Source organism: Leucoraja erinacea, chromosome 5 (assembly GCF_028641065.1).
Source record: "Leucoraja erinacea ecotype New England chromosome 5, Leri_hhj_1, whole genome shotgun sequence".
In the NCBI taxonomy this organism is placed as follows: Eukaryota; Metazoa; Chordata; class Chondrichthyes; order Rajiformes; family Rajidae; genus Leucoraja; species Leucoraja erinaceus.
This window is the reverse complement of record NC_073381.1, coordinates 25,407,935-25,433,463: the sequence shown is the minus strand read 5'-3', so window position 1 is coordinate 25,433,463 and position 25,529 is coordinate 25,407,935. Positions and strand designations below refer to the sequence as shown.

The 25,529-nt window shown below is 44.1% G+C and overlaps 1 protein-coding gene across 2 annotated transcripts in view; it reads right to left on the bottom strand.

Moving 5' to 3' along the window:
• Positions 1 to 5,878: 5,878 nt before the first annotated feature.
• Positions 5,879 to 25,529, bottom strand: part of allc (allantoicase) — a 33,037-nt gene continuing 13,386 nt past the window's right edge. For both annotated transcript variants that reach the window (XM_055635260.1, XM_055635261.1), the window contains exons 7-12: positions 20,792 to 20,924; positions 18,824 to 18,979; positions 17,230 to 17,303; positions 17,008 to 17,116; positions 15,397 to 15,524; positions 5,879 to 7,802 (exon numbers count right to left, since the gene is read on the bottom strand). In XM_055635260.1, coding sequence (XP_055491235.1) covers positions 7,659 to 7,802; positions 15,397 to 15,524; positions 17,008 to 17,116; positions 17,230 to 17,303; positions 18,824 to 18,979; positions 20,792 to 20,924 — 744 coding nt within the window. In that variant the 3' untranslated portion in view covers positions 5,879 to 7,658. The remainder of the gene's footprint in view (positions 7,803 to 15,396; positions 15,525 to 17,007; positions 17,117 to 17,229; positions 17,304 to 18,823; positions 18,980 to 20,791; positions 20,925 to 25,529) is intronic.

Genomic DNA, 25,529 nt, shown 5'->3' with positions numbered 1-25,529 from the left:
TTCAAGGGACCCACGTTTGACTTTGCTACTCTTTTTCCCTTAACATATCTAAAGAAGCTTTTACTGTCCTTCTTTATATTCCTGGCCAGCTTCATACTTCATCTTTTAAGCCCGTATTGCCCGTTTTATTTCCTTCTGTTGTCCTATGAAAGTTTTCCAATCCTCTAGCTTCCGGCTACTCTTTGCTGTGTTATACATCTTTTCTTTTAGTTTTATTCTATCCCTAACTTCTCTTGTCAGCCACGGTTGCCTCCTACTCCCCTTAGAATCTTTCTTCCTTTTTGGAATTAAATGATCCTGCGTCTTCCGGATTATGCCCAGAAATTCCTGCCATTGCTGTTCCATCGTCATTCCTGCTAGGATCCCTTTCCAGTCTACCTTGGCCAGCTCCTCTCTCATGCCTTCATAGTCCCCTTTGTTCAACTGCATCACTGCCACGTCCGATTTAACGTTCTCCTTCTCAAATTGCAGATTAAAACTAATCATATTATGATCACTACCTCCAAGCGGATCCTTTACCTCGAGTTCTCTGATTCATTGGACAACACTAAATCCAGAATTGCCTTTTCTCTGGTCAGCTCCATTACAAGCTCCTCCAAGAATCCATCTCGGAGGCATTCTACAAACTCTCTTTCTTGGGGACCTGAACCAACCTGATTTTCCCAGTCTACCTGCATATTGAAATCCCCCATTATCATAGTGGCGTTACCTTTGTTACATGCCAGTTTTAACTCCTGCTGTAACTGACACCCTAAATCCGGGCTACTATTTGGGGGTCTGTAGATAACACCAATTAGTGTCATCATGCCTTTACAATTCCTCAACTAAATCCACAGTGACTCTACCTCGTCAGTCCCTATGTCTTCCCTCGCAAGGGACTGAATTCCATCCCTCACCAGCAGAGCTACCCCCCCTCCTCTGCCCACCTGCCTGTCCTTTCTATAGGATGTATAACCCTGAATATTAAGTTCCCAGGCCCGATCCTCCTGCAGCCACGTCTCAGTAATCCCCACAATGTCATATCTACCAACCTCTAACTGAGCCTCAAGCTCATCTACTTTACTTCTTATACTTCGCGCATTCATATACAATACTTTTAATTCCTTACGCATCTCACCTTTCACATCGATCCCTATTACACTTGGCCATACTCTCCTATCCCTTTGTGAGCTTCCTTTCCCATTAATTCTGGGGTCATTAACCATCCCTTTACTCTCTTTCCCTTTAACTCCGTCCTCGACTATCCCATTTGACACCCCACCCCCCTTATTCAGTTTAAAACCACCCGTGTAGCAGTGGCAAACCTGCCTGCCAGAATGCTGGTCCCCCACCTGTTAAGATGCAATCCGTCCCTTTTGTACAGTTCCCCCTTACTCCAAAACAGATCCCAGTGATCTAAGAATCTAAATCCCTGCCCCCTGCACCAGTTCCTCAGCCACACATTTAGGTCCCGTATCTCCCTGTTGCTGCTCTCCTACTATCTTATTAAATCTTTCCTAATTTCCCAGTCCTGGTATCATCTTGATAAATCTCTCTGGATCATCTCCAGTGCAATCGCATATTTCCTGCAATGTTGATACCAGAATTGCACATGGTGCTGAGACTGTGATCCACCGACTGTTGTTTTCAGTTCGAGTAACATCTCTCAACTTTTGCCCAGCATGTAAAGAAAAGCATCCCGTAAGTTTTTTTTTACTATTTGTTACCAATTTGTCCTCCATTTAATGATCTTTGATCATACATTCCAAATTGCTTGGCTTCTTCATCCGCAGCTCTCAATATCCTCCGATTTGATACATATTGTTGCACCTCCCCAAATGTATTACCCAACAAGTGTCTTCATTAAGTATTGTGTTGTCATTCTTCTGTTCAACTGACCAACCATCTGGATCTTCTTGCAATCAAAATGTTTAATTGTTCTGCCTCAGAAGGCAGTGGAGGTCAATTCTCTGTATGCTTTCAAGAGAGTTGGATAGAGCGCTTAAAGATAGCGGAGTCAAGGGATATGGGGGTAAAGGCAGGAACGGGGTATTGAGTGTGGATGATCAGCCATGATCACAGTGAATGGCGGTGCTGGCTCGAAGGACGGAATGGCCTACTCCTGCACACATTGTCCATTTATAGTGTCTATCATTTCTGCTGGCAATCTCTGTGCATGAGCAATTGTTGCTCTCAATTTTTTCGTAGAGGTCACCAAGAGGATTATTGAGGATGATTATAGAGGAAAAATTGATGACATATCTGTATGCTAGAAACATCATACTTTAGTAAAGTGATCTGTCCTGCATTGTGCATGATGGCATTTGAATGTGCTACATATTTACTAATTTTACGAGTAAAATGTATTTTTGGGTATGTAAACTTCTAGCATTCTTAGTACCAAGATGTCCATTGGGAATTTGGGAGTATATCTGATTTGCTGACCCACAGTTTTCCACCAATTAAAAAAAACGTGGATAAGCATTTCACTTATATGGAAAACACTGCCCCTTGAAACAACAAAGTGCCTTCAGATGCTGATTAATCTGCTCTGTGGTCACAGCAATTTTGATGTTTTATTTTCATCTTGAGCAAATGCATTATTTCACTCATCACCTGTTTTCTATCGCCCTGATAGCTTCAAACACAGCAAGCTGAAGTTTTGTTAAATCCAAGGTTCATTACCTCCTTTAATAGTTTGTGCTTAAGAACCTGATGAAATGTTTTCTGCAAGTGCAGGTACATTACACCCGTTGGCTAGCTGTGTTCTAATTGTAGTTACCTCCTCAAAGTATTTCACTGGATTAGTGAGGCGTAAGCAATTGCTTCAAAATCTCCCTGATTGCCCCTTTTGGTTTCCATGCTCTTTACAGGAATACTAAAATATCACGTAAACACAAAGGCAATTTTCCACAATGGATGTTTGTTAGACTAATTCAGTACTTGATGTGTTTTGCCGGTCTGCATTTAAAAAAAATGTGCTCAAGGGTATTTCCATATTCCTAATAGGAAAGTTTCCGTAATCCTTTCAGATCCAGAATAGGTTTACATTTACACCTCCCAAAAACATAAACGCATCGACGTTCATGCCATTATTGTTTGACATATATCCAAGTAAGAACGGCAGGGTGGTGCAGCAGGTAATGCTGCTGCTTCATTACATCGACAACCTGGGTTCACTTCTGACTTCTAGTACTGTTCGTTGTACGTTCTCCCTGAGACTGCAGAGGTTTCCTCGGGGTTTCCTCCCACATCTTCAGGATGTGCAGGTTGATAAGTTATTTGGTCTCTGTAAATTACTCCAGCATTGATTGACGACAGGAGAACCAAGGTGGAGTTGACGAGCATAAAGAGAAAAGGTTGCAGGTCAACAAATAGGGCAATGGGTCTGATGGGACTGCTCTAAGAGTGGGCATAGACTAAGTGGGCTGAATAATCTATTTCTCTGTTGTGAGAAATGTGACAGATATGCTGATCTTGAATGAACAGAGTCTTACATCCTCTCAGTTCACCTGGAGGTCACACCGACAGCATACTCAATCCAATATGTAACACAAAGTGTTGGAGTTAGATAGCATCTCTGGAGGACATGGATGGGCAACGTTTCTGGTCGGGACCTCTTTTCAGACTTCAACAGGCTAATGGTATCCTTTGCATTTCATAGAAGTTTGGTTCCAACATTCAATCTAATGTTCATTCAAAATATGAAGACCAGCAAGTTTCAAAGTATCACACCTGCATTTCTTTCTATCTTCTTTCAAATGGAAAGAAATTCCATCAGGACTCCTTTGAAAGCAAATGGAATAATTAAAATGCCGCACATTTCTTTACCACTTCTCACTGAGCGAACATAAATAAAAATCAAACTAACTTCACTTGGATGGGTGCAGTACAGCACTGTGCAAAGGTTAAGTTACTCAACTGGAAACCTAGAGCTCAGAGGAATGGTTCCAAATGTGACAGTTCCATCATAGGAGCTGGGGAATTTGAATTCAGTCGATTAATTAATTAAATGTAAACACTTTCTGGATGAAAAACCTCCATTAGTAATAATGGCAGTAAAACTGATGGCTCGAATAAAAATCAATATAATTTGTGATTATCCTATTGAAATAGAAAGCTTAGCTGGCCCTGGGCTATGTGTGACTCCAGAACCATTGCATTATGATCGACCATTAACTTTCCTCTGAAGTGATCTTGGAAGCTACTTATTTCAAGGGCATTCAGACGGTCAACTTGCCAATGATGTAGACATGCAATGACTAAACAAACCCTAAAATTAAAATTAATATTCTTGCATTATTTATCGCAGCACACCCTCATTCAATAAATTATTCCTGAGCTTCCATCTTCACAGGTTTCTTTTCCACCCTGGGGACCAACCTGCTATTTTTAGCATAAACAAAGTGTGCATCCAATTCTTCAGTAAACCTGAAACACAATCAGTGGAAAGCCATCTTTGTTTTTTTCAAGATAAATCGAACACTGACATAGGTGAGCTTCAAGTGATAGAAAAAGTTAATTTGGGATGATTTCCCTCTATATCTTTCTCCGCTCTCTTGAGTGTGAAATCGTTTTGAAATGTGGTCACTGGTCTAATCATCCAACAACTAGCAATATGACAATGACTGTCCTGTGCACGGCTGCCCAGCCAGCAGCTGTCTGTCTCTTCATCTCTTCATTTTTTATTTTAGTTAGTTAAGTGTTTTGTTTGGAGGTCTAGACTTTTTTTATGTGGGGGGGGGGGGAGGGGGGAAACTACCTTTCAGGGTCCCTACCTGGTCGGAGAGGCAGCTTTTCTCTGGGCTGCAGCTTCGACCCGTCCTCGCGGCCTACCAGCAGGCCTGGAGCGGCGTTTCCTGTCGGGGACTGCCCAGAACCTCGGCTTCGGCGGCGGCACAGCACTGGAGCGCTATCGCGGAGCGGGCGATGCCTTGCCCGGGTCGCCGCGCTGGAGCTCCGGTGAGCTGAGACCGCCGGGTAAAACATCGCGGAGCTGCGGGTCTGAGGAGCGACCAGCTGCAGGCGGTGGTGCTGACTTTACACCGGGATCTCTAGATGAGATCGCCAGTTGAGGAGCTCCAACCGGCACGGCCTTGTTGGCTTCGGAAGCCGCGGCCTCCAGTACGGAAGTGGCCATTCCAGGGTTCCCAAGCCGCTGGGAGGACTCTCCCGACGCCGGAGCACCATCACCCGGCGAGAACGGCCTGGAACATCGGGCCTCCGTAGAGGCAACTGTGGAGGCCTCAATAGGCCCGACTAGGGGTGAACTGGGGTTGGGGACTGGGCTTTGTGCCTTCCCTCATGGTGGGAGCCATTGCGGGGGGATGTTCTTTGTGTTTAAGACTCTCATTGGTGTTATGCCTGTATTCTTTTTTTGTGTGCTGCAAAATGGCAAAAAGCATTTCACTTTACTACACCTGGGTGTATGTGAATGTGACTAATAAAAAAGCTTTGATACCTTTGACCTTTGACTTAAAAATCTCATTCGCGTCTTAGTTAAGAAATAAGCCTTGATTGGAAAACTCTTGCACTTACTTTAGTTTAGTTTAATTTAGAGATACAGCGCGGAAACAGCCCCTTCGGCCCATCGAGTCCGCACCGACCAGCGATCCCCACACATTGACACTATCCTGCACACTCTAGAGACAATTTACATTTATTCCAAGCCAATTGACCTACAAACCTGTACATTTTTGGAGTGTGGGAGGAAACTAAAGATCTCGGAGAAAATCCACGTGGTCACGGGGAGAACGTACAAACTCTGTACAGACAGCTCCCGTAATCCGGATCAAACCCAGATCTCTGGCGCTGTAAAGCGCTGTAAGGCAGCAACTCTACTGCTCCGCCACTGTGCCACTAATATTGTATTTGATTCTTCCTGGGGGAGGGGGGGAAGAAATTAACCTAAATAACAAAGACGGTTGCACTACACAAATTACTGACTGCCACGAATGAAGATTACATCATTTTATTTAGCAGAAATGTGCTACAATTCAGTTAAGACAGTTTGTTTCACTTGCACATTTTTCTGATAGCTGCATCCAACCATGACCCATGTTATCCCCTTTATAATTACAGAGGTGAATTTGACATAAGCATATTGTTCATATAGCGACACCACGGACATTATGCTAATGTGTATATTAAAAATGTGTATATTACACCCAGTACAGCGAGTTTCATCATGTTATCCAAGTGTGGGAAATTTTTCCAGAGAACTCTGGCCACTACATCCAATGGTGGACTAAATCAGACAAAGAGAGACCGATGGATTAAAACAAAAAAAGCTCAAGTCCTCGCTTTCACTTCCGGACTGAGGGCCAGTCCTGTAGTGACACCCCATCCGCATGGATGAAGGAGGGGTCTCCAGAGTACACCAGCCTCCAGCAGGTACAAGGGAGAACCCATGAAGAATTCAGACCGTGTGGGGGGTTCTGATTTAAACACAAAAGGTCTTAAATTCCCTTTCAATATTCAATTTGTAGCCAGTGCCACTGCAAACCAACCAAATAGCAAATGTCTGCTGCTTTCTCCTGAGCTTGTTGATGGAGGTGAATGTTCAACATGGTATAAATGCGTCCGGATCCTATTTGAATGCGGAACCACCATACACACAAATAATCAGAGGAGGTTCTCTCATCAAAATACAATGAGGAAGCAATTGTGTTTTTGATTTTATCCAACAAGAACAAAACAGTGTGAAAGCCTAACCAGATTTTCTTTGTGGGCAATAGGTGTAGAATTTATATTTTATTGATCTTACTTCCGAGGTGTTGTATATGTTTCTCAAAGTGCCCATCCAGACCTCTGACCAATGCAATTTGTTTATCGGTTGTATTGTCCAAAAGTGTACTGGCAAACTGATACTTTCATTATTAATATGACATTGAATGTGTATACTTGGTTATTATTAAATATTTTGACTGTGTTTCGTTTTATAGGGACTGAAAGTTGATTTTAAGTTTAGTTTGTACCCAAAAGAGACCAATTTTTTCCCTAAAGTTTCTAAAAAGCAAAAAAATAGCTAAACCAAGAATTACAGCTGAAAGTTGAAACCCTTCAAATAATTCAGCAAAGGAGGAGCAGACGTTGACACCAAGATATGCACGTGGATTTGGTCCTCTAATTTACATGTTTTAGAAACACAAGATCAGGTCTGCTAGTATGTTTATATTGCATCAATATCCCACAGCACATGCAGTTGCAGAAACTACAGTAAATGTTGCACGATCGATATGCTGTATGACGAAAATTTTACTCAGGAGACAAATCATTTTTAGCCTCGGCGGCAGTGATGGGACCTTGGCAGTGGTGAAGCCTCGTGGTGGCGGTAAAGTCTCGCGGTGATGAGGCCTCAGTGGCGTCAAAGCTTCGCGGGTTGACCCGTGGTCGGGGGGGGAGAACCGCCGTGAGGGGGAGTGGGGTGAAGAGCTAAGGAGGACCCAGCATGGGGTACTTTGTAACTTTCTCAGCGCCATATATAGCAGCCATTTGTGTACGCTGGGTTTGCAAGCAAAGAATTTCACTGTGCCGTGTCACATGTGATAATAAAGTATTCCATTCCATATAGGGCACACTGGGGAAATGAGGGAAGGTTGGCAGACTACGACAATTTGGCTTCTAGCAAAGCTGATTCGGTGATAAGGGGATGAATTTGCAATACATTTTGAGAAGCTTCACAGATTCACCGGGAGCAGAGGGGAGGGATGTCCCACAAGCCGCATCCTGCTGATCCCACCATCTGGTCTCATCGTCAGCCGTGTGTGAGTTGCAACATCTTCCATTTTGATGGTGAAGAAGTGCTGCTGGTGTGGCTTCAGCTAAAATTGAAAGAGAAGTTATTTGTGATACATGAAGGGACCAGGGTAAGCCTTGCAAGGAAAAGGGACAAGAACGTTTTGCTTTGAGAGAGAGGAAGAACAGGAACAACCATTTATTTCCCTGTGCAAGTGAAAAGTGCTTTATGACAGAATCATGCAATTGAAACATGCTACCTAATCAAAGCATCAATGGAATAACTATCCAGTCCCATTTCCCTGTTTTTTTCTCATGATCTATTAACTTTATCTTTATCCTTTACAAAATTTACACATAAACTTATCAACAAATCAAAATACCAAGTTAATATATTTTACTGTCCAACAATGTCCTATTAATTGAAACAATTTCATAGCAATGTTTTATTCTTACATAAACATATGGCTAATTAAAGGTGTTTCAGAGCGAATTTGAAATGAGAAATTATAATATCTTGGAACAGCAGATGAGGAAACACCCAGTAAAAACTTTTGACAGAGTTGCAAGGGAACAAATATCATGCAGACACAATATGAAAGTCTATCGTGCTGCTCCTCCCACCTTGCATTGAACATTATCACCTTATCATACCCATTCATCAATAGACTTCATTTTGAGGCACAGACTGTGACAGACAATCAAACACCTTCATAAAGGACAATGTAAGTAGGCAGAAAAACAAGATACAAGATACATTTATTTGCCACGTACCAATTGGTACAGTGAAATGTGTGGTCTCCATACAGCCATACGAATAATAAAGAGCACATAACACGATAGTCTTAACACAGACATCCCCATACAGTGGGATCAAAGTTTCCCACAGTGAGGGAAGGCTCCAAAATTCAGTTATCCTCCTCTGTTGTCCTCCCATGGTCGGGGGGCTCCCGAACCCCCTACTGTTGCCACTACGAGCGGCCCGATGTTCAGGCCCGCTTGCCGGGGTGATGGAAGTCCGACATCGGGACTGGAGGACACCCTCAGCAGCTTGGACATCCGAATCAGCCACCTCCTACCTGAGTCCTCGGCTCCCGAAGTCCACAGGCCACACTGAGCGGAGATTCAAAGCTGCTGGCCCATCGGCAAAGGGCCCCAGGACTCCGCGATGTTAAGGTCAGCGCCGCCCGCACTGGAATCTCTACAAACCACAGCTCCGATGTTGAAGCAGCAGGCCCAACACTCCGGAGCTTCAACGGCGATCCAGGTAAGCAATCGCCCGCTCCGTGATGTATCCAGCGCTGCGCCGCCGCTGCTGAAGTTCTGGTCCAGGTCCCCGGCAGGAAAGGCCGCGCCAATCCAGGTGGTAGGCCGCGAGGAGGAGGGGCGAGGATGTGACTCGGAGGATGCGACTCAGAGTCCTCGCCAGGAAGTGACTGGGAAACGTTTTTTCCCCCTTACCCTACCCCCCTCCGCCACATAGAAAAGCTAAAGAAATCACCAAAACAAACTTTTAAAACTGACTAAAACATTTTAAAAGACAGAAAAACAGACAGAATGTTGTCAGAGGCTGCCGTCAATGCGGTGCCCCTAGGTGACCAGCTACACTTCAAGCTGCCCAGGGAAAATAGACAACATAATCAAGGACCATTTAACCATATAACCATATAACAATTACAGCACGGAAACAGGCCATCTCGGCCCTACAAGTCCATGCCGAACAAAATGTTTTCCCCTTAGTCCCACCTGCCTGCACTCGTACCATAACCCTCCATTCCCTTCTCATCCATATGCCTATCCAATTTATTTTTAAATGATACCAATGAACCTGCCTCCACCACTTCCACTGGGAGCTCATTCCACACCGCCACCACTCTCTGCGTAAAGATGTTCCCCCTCATATTACCCCTAAACTTCTGTCCCTTTTACATGATGTTTTACATCTCTGTCTTCCTCTCTTCCCCCGCCCTCCATTCCCATAAAGGCAGAAGATACAAAAGCTTGAAAGCACATACCACCAGATTCAGGAACAGCTTCTTCCCCGCTGCAACCAGACCTCTCATAAGCTAAGGATGTAGTCCTGATCTTCCAGCCTACCTCATTGCTGCCCTTGCACTTGTTTTAATCTGCACTTTCTCTGTAACTTTAACACTGTGTTCTACACTTTGGTGGATTCCTCTTTGCACCAGCTGTTGTATCTTGGTACGTCTGACAATAATAAACCAATACCAATGATGGTTAGAGATAATTTAGGAAATTGAAGCTGAACATCGTTGAGCTCAGAGATAATTGCCATTTTAAGAGAGCATGTCTACACATTGGACAGGCCAGGAGCCGCAACCTTTTACTCAATCCACAATGCAAGTTAACCCAACATAATTCACTATAACTGATGTTATTTGAGTCAAATTTGGGAGCTAAGCACTGAACTCACCAGAATGTGAACAGCCTGTGGTTTATGATAGAATTTCTCCAAGAGTGCAGCTAGCCATGACATGGTAAAGGTTTAAAGGAACTGTTAATTAAATACAGACTTTAACAATTCCTGGCATATCTAAGCTCGGTCTTGCTCACAAGGAAAGTGAAAGGGTGCAGCCAAGAGATACAAGTGCTAAAGTCATGGGAATTGAACAGCTCCTGATTATATTTCAGGTAAGGAATTAAATTGTCACTTATTATTACAAACATAAAATTTACCCAATTGTTCAGCCTTACAAAGCAAATTTACATTTTTTTTCAGCCCTGCTTTCCACAGTTACCAGAAGGAATGTTTATTTAAATATTAACCTGTTCCTTATTTGAAAGTAATCACTAACAATATTAACTCACCAAATCGACTCCGCAGCCAAGAGGAAAACATAAATCTGTGAAAGCACTAAAGTTGTTGCCTCATACAGTGACCTCCAAATAGAGCAAACAACTGGAAAAAAACTACTCCCACTCCAGGGAGAGGGAGAGAGGGGGGGGGAGAGGGGGGAGGGGGGAGGGGGAGGGAGAGAGAGGGAGAGGGGGGGAGAGGGGGGGAGAGAGGGAGAGGGGGAGAGGAGAGAGAGGAAGAGGGAGGAGGGAGAAGGAGGATAGAGAGAGAGGAGAGAAGGGAGAGACGGAGGTCGAGGGAGAGAGAGAAGGGAGAGGGAGAGAAGGAGAGGGGGAGAGGAGAGGGGAAGGAGTTGTGATCACCACTGGAGGAGGGAGGGAGGGAGAGGGAGGGAGAGGGAGAGGGAGGGGAGGGAGAAGGAGAAGGAGAAGGAGAGAGAGGAGAGGGAGAGGGGAGAGGGGAGAGGGAGAGGGGAGAGGGAGAGGGAGAGGGAGAGGGAGAGGGGAGAGGGGAGAGGGAGAGGGAGAGGGAGAGAGAGAGGGAGAGAGACGGAGCCGGAGAGAGAGAGCCAGAGAGAGAGTCGGAGAGATGGAGAGAGACAAAGAGCGAGAGAGAGAGAGAGAGGGGGGAAACAGAGAGGGGGGGGGGGAGGGGGGAGAGGGGGGGAGGGGGGGGGAGGGGGAGAGAAAGGGGGAGAGAGGGAGGGAGAGAGAGGGAGAGAGGGAGAGAGGGGGAGAGAGATGGAGAGAGGGAGAGAGAGAGAGGAGGGAGAGAGAGGGAGGGAGAGAGGGAGGAAGAGAGAGAGAGAGGGGAGAGAGAGGAGAGGGAGAGAGAGAGAGGGAGAGGGAGAGGGAGGAGAGGAGAGAGGGAGAGGGAGAGGAGAGGGAGAGGGAGAGGGAGGGGAGAGGGAGGGAGAGGGAGGGAGGGAGAGGAGGGAGAGGGAGGGGGAGGGAGAGGGAGAGGGAGAGAGAGTGAGATAGAGAGGGAGAGATGGAGGGAGAGAGAGGGAGAGGGAGAGGGAGGGGAGAGAGAGAGAGAGAGAGGGAGAGGGAGAGGGGAGAGGGAGGGGAGAGGAGAGGGAGAGAGAGGGAGAGGGAGATGTTACATAATTTATCCACTGGGCAGAATTCTCAACGGGTAAATCAGGTGGAATTTCACAATTCTGAAGAATTTCTACCAAAGTCTTGCCTTTATATGTAAAATGCAAAACGACCCTTGAATCCTAGAAGGGTCCCATGTATGGGATATCAAAAATAATGTATTGAAGTAACTGAGAAGATTGATGAGGCAGGGCAGTTGACATTGTTTATTGGAATTTTGTAAGCTGTTTGCCAAGAACCAGATGGTGAGCCGGTCCAGAAATTTAAGACACATGAGATGAGAGCCCATCTGCACTTGTCCCACTTGCCTGCATTTGGCTCATAAACCTCTGAACCTTTCCTATCTATCTGCCTGTCCAAATGGATTTCAAGCCTAGTTGTTGTACTAACTGCCTCAATTACCTCCTGTATCCACCATCCTCTGTGTGAAAACTGCCCCTCGAGTTCCTATTAAATCTTTCCCCACCTTAAACCAATGTCCTCAGGGTTTTTGATTCCCCAAACCTGGGTAAAATACTGTGCATTCACCCTATCGATTCTCATTATTTTATTTACCTCCATAAGATCACTCCTTAGTCTCTGCATTCCAAGGAATAAAGTCCTAGTCTGTCCAACTCCTCCCGAGAGCTCAGGCCTTCAAGTCTCGCCAGCATCCTCATAAATTGTCTCTGTATTCTTTCCAGTTTAACAACATCCTTCCTATTAAAACATGACCAAAACTGAACACAATTCTCCAACTGAGGCCTCACCATGGTCTTGTACAACTGTAACATAACATCCCATCTTCTATATGTAAAGCACTTTGGGGTCAATGAAAATTGACTATAAATGTGCTATATAAATAAATTTATTATTATTATTATTATTATTATTATTATATTCAATATCATAACTATTGAAGGTCAATGTACCAAAAGCCTTCTTGGTCACCTTATCGACCCGTGGCACCACTTTCAGGGAACTGTGTATCTGCACTCCTAGATCCTTCTGCTCTACAACACACCCCAGAGCCCTGTCATTCACTGTGAAGGTCCTGCCCTGGTTTACTAACCAAAATACAATACCTTGTAGATATCGAACCCGGCGTTCGGAAGCCGCGGTCACGTGACTCGGGAGGGGCTGTTGTTTTCGCGTGGATTTTCTTTTGCGCGCGTTAGTTCAGCCCTGACCACGGATGTGGGCTTGAGCTTTTGAATAAAGTTTTGTTGAAAACTCCAGTAGTCGTTTCTCAGACCGCTAAAACCTCACACTTACCTGTATTAAAGTCCATTAACCATTCCTCAGCCCATTTGCCCAACTGATGAAGATCCTGCTGATGTGGCGTGGTTCACTGAGCAGAGCTTGTCTGGCGAAATGCCTCATCGCCAGAACTCACATATAAGCACCAAGCCCTCGCTCGATTGCCGATAAGAGGGGCCCTCCCGGTCTGATACTTTCTGTATCATTGAGTTTTACTACCGATGCACGCTGCCCTCAGTACAGCTGCTATGGAGATGAGTGAATGCCAATCACTTTGCAATGTGCAGAATTGCAAAGAGGGTCTGGAGAAGAATGCAAGAGTCTTTGTCATTGTTCATCCAGAACAGCCTTGTACAGAGAGGACTCTTTGATTTACAGGCAGTTCCCATGGACACATTTGGAGACAGATATCCAGTGCTGCTGGAAGATCATCAGGTTAGACAACTTTCCTCATGATCCACAATCTTACTTAACAGACCTCCTATAATCACATCCAATTTATCGATATGCATCACAAATAACAGTCCCATCACTGATCCCTGCAGCCCACCACTGATTGCAGAGTCCATTCAGTAAAGCATCCTTCTTTCACCACCCTATCTCCAAGCCAATTTCTGATCTAATCAACCATCTCACCTTGGGTTACATGTGCTTTAATCTTATAGACCTGTCTATCATGTTGGACCTTGTCAAATGCCTTACTAAAGCTCATATAGAAAACATCTACCAATCTTCATCAAAATCTTCATCACTCCTCAAAAATCTTTGTCAAATGATTGGGGCAGGATTTTCCCCTAACAAGGTTGTGCTGACTATCCTTGATCTGCCATTGGCTTTCTAAATGTACATAAATGTTATTTCCAAGGATGTTCTCCAACAATCTTCCTAGAGGTAAGACTCGCTGGCCTGCAATTGCTTGGCTTATCCGTGTTGATGCATTTAAATAAAGAAACAACATGAACTCTCCTCCAATCCACTGACTAATGAAGATATAATATTTCCATTCAGACCCCAATATCTTCTTCCCCGTAACATCCTAACTTATGTTACATCCGGTAGGCGGCGCGGCTCTGGCCAGCAGCGGCCTCTGCAGTCTGTCCGCGTTTTTATTATTTTCTGTCTGTGTTTTAATGTAGTTTTGTGTTTTTTGTTGGGGTGTGTGTGTGTGGGGGGGTGGGGGTGGGGGTGGGTGGGAGGGGGGGGGAAACTTTTTAAATCTCTCCCTGCACTGGAGACCCGACCTTTTTCTCGTCGGGTTCCGTTGTCGTTGAGGCCGCAACGAGGAGCGGCCTCCAACAGGAAGAAGCCGGGGACTCTGGTGCTACTCACCGTTGCCGTCGCGGAGCTGGCCGAGACCGGAGCGGTTGGAGCGGTGGAGGAACGCTGCTGCTGCTGCTGCTGCTGCTGCTGCCGATGCCGCTGCTGAGTCGGGGGCTGCTGCTGCGGGTCTGCGGACAGCGACGCCGGGAGCCCGCGGCTCCCTGGAGAGAGACCGCTTTTCTGGGGCTCCTGCAACGGCGAATTCTCCCGCCCGAGTTGCGGGGTCGAAGAGCTCCTGGAGCGGGGCCTCACTACACCGCCCCGCGCGGCTGGAACGGCCGCGGGTACTTGCGAGCGCACACCGGGGGCTCCAACACCAAGACCTGGTGTGCGACCTCGCACCACCCGGCGTGGCTTCAATGGCCGCGGGACAATCGCCATCGCCAGCCGGGGGCTTTGACTTTGACTCTGACATCGGGGGGGGGGGAGAGTGCAGTGGAGAGATAAGTTTTTTTTGGCCTTCCATCACAGCTATGTGATGGATGTTTATGTAAAATTGTAATTATGTTGTGTCTGGGTCTATTTGTGTGTAATGTATGGCTGCAGAAACGGCATTTCGTTTGGACCTCTAGGGGTCCAAATGACAATTAAATTGACTCTCTTGACTCTTGATCTGGCCCCGGGGATTTAGCAACCCTTATGCATCTCATAACATCTAACCTTAAGACGTACCTGCTCTAAATTATCCAGGTACTACTCCCTGAACTCATTATCTTCCATGTCCTTCTCCTTGGTGAATATAGATGTGAAAGATTCATTTAATACCTCATCCACTTTGCAATGCATTATTATTGAATAGGAAAGTAGATTTGAGGAACCAACTGATCTATTCATGTTCCTAATGCACATGTCTGCAGGTATCCACATCAGCCCCTCAGCTTATTCCTGATTTCCAAGATGTATTGTACAAGAGCAATGGCACATCAACCAATGCAGCCATCAATTAATACAGCACAGAGCGAGGCCTTTCAGTCGAATGTGTCTACCTCAGTCCTTTGAAAGAGTAGACTCATTTCCCTGCACTCTCCAAATAGCCCTGAAATTATCTGCTTTGGTTGTGAGCAATTACCAATGAATGTACTTCTCACTCCTCCAGGGTCAGGAATTGTGAGCTCCAGAATGGCTTGATGGTCGTAATTACAGATCATCCCAGTGCATGTAACCTGGCAACAGCAGATTAATTCATGGTTTATCGTCACATACCTTAGTAATTGGCAACAGTATTTTCCATTTCAAGCTGGCACAGCTTTTCCACTCTGCATCAATGCATTTTCTCTCCTCCTCTGGTGTGATGCCACACCCTTCAATTAGGCAACTATCTGGGAAGTTACCTGGTGACAGAAAGTTTGTTGCTTACCTGCATTGCTCACATTTTCATCCACTAGTACAATCCTACTCACTGCTAACTCTGTTAAAACATATATTGGAGCAGTAGAGGGGAGGGTGAAGGATTGGAAGAATACATTCTCTCCTCCCTCCCTCCGATAATAATTCCTGGCTCTAAAACCATTGCAAATGCGACTTTAAACAGAGCAAGGTGGAGGTCAAGGTGGAGGGTAGTCCATTCAAACGTCTACCTCCTGGATGGACTTCCCGGAACTCAGGAGCCAGAGAAGATGATGTCAGCTGGGAACTGTGAGAACCAGAGGAGTTTGTGAATTAGTTTGAGCTGTTGTGTTTAATCCCATTCCTAACCTAATCTGCCACAATTTGGAAGGTGCTTTCCTGGAGATGAGAGAATATAATTATATAACGTTTATTTAATTATAATGTGCGCATTTAAGATTTAATATAAACTAGACCAAGTGCAGACCTGTTGGGTCTGTTCCCGCAACGTGCGGCTGCAAGGGGAGGGGGCAGCCTGACGTCATCGTGCAATGCCACGTGCTAGGCATACGGCGTCAAGACGCTGCGTACGACGTCAAGACGCTGCGTACGACGTCAAGATGCTGTGTACAATGTCAAGACGCTGCGTACGATATCAAGACGCTGTGTACGCCCTCAATGCGCCTCACAGGGCCTGACAGGACGTTGACGGCGCTGGGATTTGCGGATCAGAGGAGTGCAAGCCAGCGAGGAGGACACGGCGCAACCCAGTTGCAGCAGGGGGCCACCAGAGCAGGTGATCTTTGGCTCCCACTACCCCCAGTGGAGCCAGGGCGTGGGAGACAGAGGCCCACCGGAAAACGACCCCCACAAGAGGAGGGGGGGGGGGGGGGGGAGTATTAACAGGGGGAGTTGTTTGTAGGAAGTAAAAATCGCCCACGAAATGAGAAAAATGTCGCCATTTTTGGAGGAGAGCCGGGCGGCAGCAGCAGTTATGGAGGCTGGCCAGCAGGAGGCGAAAAAATGAGTGAGTGAGAGGGGGGGAAGGATTTTATTAAAAATGTGTACATAAAAAACGACGAAATTTAATGAGGAGTGGATTTGCGAATGTAAAAGTGAAATCGCTAGCGAGATGGAAAAAATCTCGGAGTTTTTGCATGTGGTTTTGGCGGACCAAAGAATCAAAGGCCAAAAATCTAATCTGAAAATGACTCTAATCTGACATACAAAAACACACACACACACACCACACACACTACACACACACACATTATCACATCACACAAGGACTCACACACACACACACACACACACACACAGTCACAAGTCCTATCACACACACACACTTAAAGCAGTATATAGATGTGTCGTTAGGGAATATTTTGCTATATAAATTGGCATGGAATAAATGTCGATTTTCATGGGATGTGCTAGTAAAAAACATTGTCTGCTTTTTTCTGGATTTCATTTTTTGCTCTTTCAACATACCTTTGAAATGGCTCGTGTCAATCTCAATGTGTGTTATTACACCAGGATGCCCCAGTTTAAAAATAGCCCATTCACAACCAGGTACCTGTAGAATGCCCTGGTCATCTGCCTGGAAAACAAAATGCAAAGGACCAAGGTCAATCCAAATTATATTTAATAAATTTGAAGCAATAAGTGTGACTGCTGAACAGACCATTGAAGAACAAACTCTTGGTTTTCTACCTTTAATACTGCTGGTCTGTCCAGTCTCCGGGCAGTTTCCCAACCATCAGACATAACCTTAGACCTTCCAATGCCTTCGGTGAAAAATCATATGTTAGGAATATTAAAGTAGCAAGAGAAGAACTTAAAATAGAGGAAGGATTATTTAAAACAAAAACAAAAAATGTGGATGATGCACTGTAATTCTGTGGAGAGAGAGGAGCACTTAATGTTTGAGGTCAATGACTTTTCATGAAAAGGGTTCTTGTAAAAGATTATCAGCCTGAAATATTACCTCTGTTTCTGCATTGACCCTGCCCGGTCTGCTAAGTACTTCCATCATTTTATTTTTATTCTTCATATTTCCAGCATCAGCAGAATTTTTCTGAAGGGTTATTTAATTTGCCTGACATTATTAATAAATTAATTATTGATCAATAACATATTTGATACAGATTAACAATATAAATTATAAATTCATTTACCATTACAAGCATATTTTTACTAACCTTCGATTAGGAAAGATTAGTAAAAATATGCTTGTAATTGTAAAGTAATATTGTTCTATTTCAATAGGAGGGATTGCGAATGTAAAAGTGGAACTCGCTAGAGATTGAAAAATCTCGGGGTTTTTGAATGTGGTTTGGGCGGACCATGGAAAATAAACCCACCATGGAACATAAACATGTCGATCAAACATGTTATTGATCAGTAATTTCTGTGAGGTGTCCACCTCATTACCGAAACAACAAAATAAATTGCCGTGTGTAAAAAATGAAACGCTGGTGACTTTAAAGCCTGTACATAATGGACAACGGATATTGAAATGTATGCATTAATGGTAGAAATATGATTGTATTAATTCTTCTACTAGCAATACATTGAATAAAATCATGCAAGATGTAAAGTTCCTATTTTCCCTGACAAAGTTGCTGTGTAAAGGGCTGTTGCTCCAAATTCCCATCCGATTCCAGGTACTACTTCTAATTTTCTCGGCAGTACAAAGTGCAACAATTGAGGTACATGAAACTGATGATAATGTGAGTAAAACTGCACTGGGCTCATTGGGGATTTGATACTCAAATTATTCTTCATGGAAAGTTCCTCCATGATGAATAAGAACATTAGATATATATCCAAGTAAGGGTCACTCCCGCCAAGTAGGCCCGACTTGCCCACTGCGGTCAGATGTCTGTGGAGGAGCGGGAACCTGGCTGAAGGCTTGGCAGATGGTGTAACCGGGAGAAAGCTGGAGAAGTCGGCTGGTAGGAGGGTGAACCGGGGAAATGCCTCCAGGGCCTTCAAGGTTGGCTGCAGGAATCGCTCCCCGCAACACAAAGATGGGCGAGTGAGGAGAGGAGAGTGACGTTGGTTCACTGGATCTGCTCCAACACCGGACTTTGAACTTTCAATAATGGCACCAAAATTGGCGGTGCCTGCATGTGAAATATGTGCAAAATGAATTTCACTGTGCAGTTGCATATGTGACAAATAAAGCACTATTGGCTATTGACTATTTACTAGTTAACTATGCATCTTGTTAAACCATATAAATTAAATCATCTATTTCTTTTAATAAAAGTCTTTGGAGTGAAATGTATCGTAACTACTTTACCTATAATGTTATTAGGGTGTCCAAAGTGAGCGTTGCTGAATCCCACGCATACACCTCCATTTGTCATTGCAGCCAAATCCACTGTTTGCCTCTGTGAAATTGCTGTCCAGTCATTGTGGCCTATGCCATAAAGTCTAAGCCGTGCAATCCCACCATCTAAAGAAAGAAAACCAGGTATAAGTATCACGTAGTGTTTGGTCAATGTGCCATAAGAAGGGCAACGCGATGGTGTGGCGGTACAGTTGCTGATTACAGCACTGGAGATCCACGCTCAATCCTGACTACAGGTGATGGCTGTACATTCTCCCTGTGACATGCAGGGATTTCCCCACATTCCAAAAACATACAGATTTGTAGGTTAATTGGCTTCTGTAAATTATAAATTGTCCCAAGTGTGTGTAGGATAGTGTAAGTATAGGGGGATCATTGGTATGCACTGACTCAGTGGGCTGAAGGGCCTGTTTCGCGCTGTATCTCTAAACCAAACAATGAAGGCCAATATCAGCATGTAGAATCAGTGTTCAGCATCCCGTTCAGACAGCACCTGCAGTCAGAATCGAACCCTGGTCTTTGGTGCTGTAAAGCAGCAACTCTAGCGTTGCGCCACTGAGGCACCCTAAACTCACCATCTCCTGCAGCACGAACCTTGAGCTCGTGTTTCTCTCCACAACCTCCATAGCCTTCCATCTAAACTGAGGATGCTATTTAAGGTAAGGGAACCATTGCTCATACTGGTGCCTTTACTGTGCAGGCATTGTGTACCAAAACTGATCTGCACAGTAGATAATATAAATAAGAATTCTGTAAGCAAGTAGCATGGGAGATGAATGTAAGAATTGACTTGTAGGATTCTTAAAGTAGATAAAGCAGCTTTAAAGCTGCTCATACAAGTAGCTATTGGTAGGGGAACTTGGTAACCTTTGTGACAGTCACCTTTGTCTACTTCTAAGGGCGTGTTATGAAAGTATTGCTTTCAGAGGGTAAAAAGTACCCTTGATGTCCAGAATGGACCAGGAGGAAACAGCGGGCATGTCTATTTGTCATGCTAAGTATTAGACAACATTTCTCTTCAGAAGTAGGATGAGCTGATAGACAGTGATGGTAATCTTAGGATTCTCCTTACTGCCTTCCTACTTTGCTAGTTATAACCATATAACATATAACCATATAACAATTACAGCACGGAAACAGGCCATCTTGGCCCTACAAGTCCGTGCCGAACAACTTTTTTCCCTTAGTCCCACCTGCCTGCACTCATACCATAACCCTCCATTCCCTTCTCATCCATATGCCTATCCAATTTATTTTTAAATGATACCAATGAACCTGCCGACACCACTTCCACTGGAAGCTCATTCCACACCTGATGGAATTGTATAGGCCTGAATGCAGAAGGATGTGTTGCTGTGATGTTATCATATTGGTGGATCCATTCTAAATCAAAAACATTGCTTCCAATAACTTGAAATAGATTCAGTTCTTTGGAACATGAATTTAACTTTTATTTGTGAGCTTTCATCTCCATGATCAGCACTTCTGCAGCCAACGCTGACAAAATCCCTGTCCATCTCGGATGTATATCTCTCAAAAACATGAGTTTGGTATCACCGATTTGCTCCCTCCTGATTTTGTTTGTTTTCTCATTTAACCTTTATTTATTTAGGGAATGCCTGGAATATCTTTCCCTGCTTATTATTTAATGAAACACCAATGAAAGGATGTGTAAGAAGGAACTGCAGATGTTGGTTTACACCAAAGATAGACACAAAATGCTGGAGTAACTCAGCGGAACAGTCAGCATCTATGGAGAGAAGGAATGAATTATGTTTTGGTCGAGACCCTACTTCAGAGAGAAGAAGTCAGATGGAAGACAGATGAAGAACGTCACCCATTCCTTCTCTCCAGAAATGCTGCCTGTCCCGCTGAGTTTTTCCGGCATTTTGTGTCTACCATTGAACGGTTAGTTACCTGGATACATGTTAAGTCGGATGTGAGTCCATCGCTTATGCTGTTGAACAGGAAAATAATTGTGGCAGGTGTCCACATAGCCTGGGTGTAGGATTGTCATTGGAACTAACTCGGTCCAGACCTCCGATTTCAACTAGCGTAGAGAATATAAAAATAAAGGATTTAAAAACTTTTTCATGGTAGCATTCATCTTATTTTACCTGGAATGTGTCGATAGATGGTAAACCAAGTAAAAAATGAAAATAAATTTCAAGATTGTTCATGCAAATATGAACACCAGAAAATAGAGGAGTAGAGGAGTAGGAGTAGAAATTAGTCCATGTCACCCTCAAACGTGCCCCACTGTTCCAGGCAGATCAGCCCTAAGCCTTGTGTCCTCTTCCACAACAGCTACCATAGCCATTCACAATCTTCCAAACATTTATCTATTTCCTTTCCAAATACCTCCACAATCTGGCCTCCACTACACTCTGGGGTAGCGAAACACAGAGAAACCCAGCCTTTTCTGCTGAGACGTTGCCTGACCCGCTGATTTATTCCTGCATTTTGTGTCTGCCTTAGTCTTTTTTGTGTTAGAAGTGATTGCGATGTTACAAAGTAGAGGGTAAAGCAATCATAGAAACATAGAAACATAGAAAATAGGTGCAGGAGTAGGCCATTCGGCCCTTCGAGCCTGCACCGCCATTCAATATGATCATGGCTGATCATCCAACTCAGTATCCTGTACCTGCCTTCTCTCCATACCCCCTGATCCCTTTAGCCACAAGGGCCACATCTAACTCCCTCTTAAATATAGCCAATGAACTGGCCTCAACTACCTTCTGTGGCAGAGAATTCCAGAGATTCACCACTCTCTGTGTGAAAAAATGTTTTCCTCATCTCGGTCCTAAAAGATTTCCACCTTATCCTTAAACTGTGACCCCTTGTTCTGGACTTCCCCAACATCGGGAACAATCTTCCTGCATCTAGCCTGTCCAACCCCTTAAGAATTTTGTAAGTTTCTATAAGTTCTATAATCCATAGGAACAGGGCAATCACGTTAAATCACCTTGACTGATCTGATAGAAAGTTTGAGAAATAGACAGTAAGGTTATTAAGAGAAAATTAATAAAAAAATAAGAAAAAGATTGGATTAAGAGAAATATGCAAACATGACGGAAAAGTAGAAAATATGTTATTTTTAGATTTTTATTATGACAAATCTTTAAGAATATTGCAACTCCTATAATAGTTGATTTTCAGTAACAGAGAGGAGAATTAACAATTGCAATAGTCACATGGTGAAATGGATGCTCGTACTTGTAATGACAAAACTTAACACCCTGAATTCATTTAAGTATTCAAATACAAGGCATTGAATACAGTTACCGGAGTGCCATTACAAATAGGATTGCCATTGATACAAAGCTAATATTACATCAAAGATAGACACAAAAAATGCTGGAGTAACTCAGCGGGACAGGCAGCATCTCAGCAGAGAAGGAATGGATGATGTTTCGGGTCGAGACCCTTCATCATCCATTCCTTCTCTGCCTCAATAAATGGTATTGTATTGTATTGTATTGTATCAGACTTGACTTTAGTCTCGACCTGAAACATCACCAATTCGCCAGAGATGCTGCCTGCATAGTTACTCCAGCATTTCTTTTGTGTCTATCTTTGATTTAAACCGGCATCTGCAGTTCCTTCCTACTAATATTACATCAGTTCAACTTGGATAGAAATTTTGGAAATATGGGTTTATTCGCATTCAACGTCTGTCACTCAAATCTGCTGTGTTGTTTACAACTAAATAACTTTGAGCGCAATTAATGTCATTGTCATTTCAACAAAAGATCCAGCTCATTGATTTTGTGCTCATGCAGCACTGAAATTGTAAATTATTCTCTTTTAAACAAATGCACCTGTGATAAATTATTCAATGTAATTCATAAATTTGAAAGGTCATTTTATGAGCTGGACTTTTTGGTACAACACTTTATGCCACGTATTTAATGATCGAGAGTTTGAAAAAAAAATTCCCTCTTTCTGGTTTGAATTTCCAGTGGGCAGCCTCTCACCTAAAGCACACCAGGAGCATTGGAAAATCTAAATCAGATCTTTTAGTAGATAGACACAAAGTGCTGGAGTAATCAGCGGGTCAAGGCAGCATCTCTGGAGAGAAAGGATGGATGACGTTTTGGGTCGGGACCCTTTCTCAGACAGTCATACCCAAAGATCATAGAGCGGAGCAAGATATTCCACTCGGCGAAAAAGCTGTAGTACGTCATGGGTAATTTTTTGTGCCATCTTGATGAGCTCGCGATTACGGTCATGGCGTCCACATCTACATCTACAGCTCACTGACTGAATGATACAGACACCCTGACTGAAAATCACACCCTTCCGATCAATTATTTTAGGATAAGCCTTTCTAGAGAACATGTTACTTTTTGTTTCGCCCATTTTCAAAATATAGAATTTTGAATTTGGCATTTGACTGGTACAAGAAGACTACAAAGCTCGTAATAACTATTTTTACACACTGTAACTTTCTACATTTCTACTTTTGGGTATGTATGTGGCAATTATGGCTCATGGAATTTTCTCCCATACTACTAGTTATAATCATAGCAACATTTAAATACTTGAAATTTTCGATCTTTCCCAACCCCTTACAAAATGTCTGAAGAAGGGATCCGATCCTAAACGTCGCCTGGCTATTCCCTCCGGAGATAGATACAAAATGCTGGAGTAACTCAGCGGGTCAGGCAGCATCTCTGGAGAGAAGGAATAGGTGACGTTTTGGGTCGAGACACTTCTTCAGACCCTCCATAGATCCAGCCTGACTTGCTGAGTTCTCCAGCACTTTATGTTTTGTTCTTAAAATAAATTTGTGGTCCGCTGAAGAAACAACATGATAGACCACTCTGGAAGTGCAAGTCTTACTGTACACTTCATACTGGAGAGCACATCGTAATACACCCTGAGTGAATTAATGGGGTTAGATTATTTTTTTAACCTGTTGTCTAGAATTAATCGATATCCAACCTATGTACCTTATATCAGCTTTATTGTATGAAACGTTCATAAATGCGGCAACGCAGATGTCGTTTACAATTATCCATAGTGTTTATGGGTGTGTGTTTTCAATAGCTACTGGTTCCAACTCTGACCAGATGTCATATCAGTTCAGATTCAGGAAACTGAATAGATTCATAGCAAAGAGAGACACAAGAAGCTGAAGTAACTCAGCGGATCAGACAGCGTCTCTGGAGAAAAGGATGTGGTGACATTTCAGGTCGAGATCTTCTCTCCAGAGATGCAATCAGTCCCGCTAAGTTACTTCAGATTTTGTGTGCCTATATTCAGTTTAAACCAGCATCTGCATTTCCTTCCTACATATAGATTCATAGCAACTTGTTTCAGCAACTTTTTCAGCACTTTAAAGTTTGGCATATAGTTTGGACAGCATGGTGGTGCAACAGTAAAGTTGATATCTTACAGCACCAGAGACCTGGGTTCGATTCTGACTAAGTTTGCTGTTGCTGGAATATCTCAGCGGGACAGGCAGTGACTCTCGAGAGAAGGAATGGATGACGTTTTGGGTCTTCAGACTGAACTGAACTCTCGTCGGTGAGAGTACTTGTGATTGTCTGAAGAAGGGTCTCGACCCAAAACGTCACCCATTCCTTCTCTCCAGAGATGCTGCCTGTCCCATTGAGTTACTCCAGCTTTTAGTGTCTATCTTCAATTTCAGAGTTAAATACAAAAACAGAGTGCTGGAAGAACTCAGCGGGCTAGGTGGCATCTGTGGAGCGAATGGATTAGTAGTTTCGGGCCAGGCTTCTTCTTCAATAGGAAGGAACTGCAGATGCAGTTGTCTTTGCAAAACGCCAAAGAATGCGGAGAGGGAGAGGGAGGGGAGAGGGAGAGGGAGAGGGAGAGGGAGAGGGAGAGGGAGAGGGAGAGAGGGAGAGGGAGAGGGAGAGGGGAGAGGGAGAGGGAGAAGGGTAGCGAGAGAGAGCGCGAGAGAGAGAGGGGAGGGAGGGAGAGAGCGAGAGAGAGAGAGAGAGAGAGAGAGAGGGGGAGGGGTGGAGAGTGAGAGAGAGGAGGGGGGGGAGGGGGAGGGGGGGGGGGGAGGGGGAGGGGGAGGGGGGGAGGGGGAGGGGGGAGAGGAGATCTAGAGAGATTCCAGCCTCTTAACCCCAAGCACTGTGGTAGATCAACGCTTACAAAAATAATCATCCAGATCTTGATATTTAAAATACTAATAGATTTAATCTGCTATAATTTTTAGAGGTACAGTATGACTTTTTATCTCCTTGCATTTTTTAAGCAGCAAGATCTTAAGTCAATTTCACCGGGTTATTACTTTTCCATTGGCGAGTGGTATGTTCATGAAACCGGAAGTTGGGTTGCGCATTCCAAAATGGTGGCCGTTATGCTCCGTTACGTACTACACCTCAGTGATTACACAGGAGTGGGGTATCCTGCTCCGCTCTATGATCTTTGGTCATACCTTTCAGTGTTTTATTTTTGTAAAAAGTTCACGGTGTAACAGAACACATTTTTCTGCATTGTCACAGTGACAATGTACTTGACTCCTGCTTGTACAGGGTGAAAATTCACAGATAATGCACCTATTATCAACTTATCCACCTCCACAGACCACATTGCAATAGTCCTCATTGCTTTTCAGATTGAACAAGATTTGTCAAACAGAAGCAATGGTTTTGTCTAATAAGGAAATTGCAAA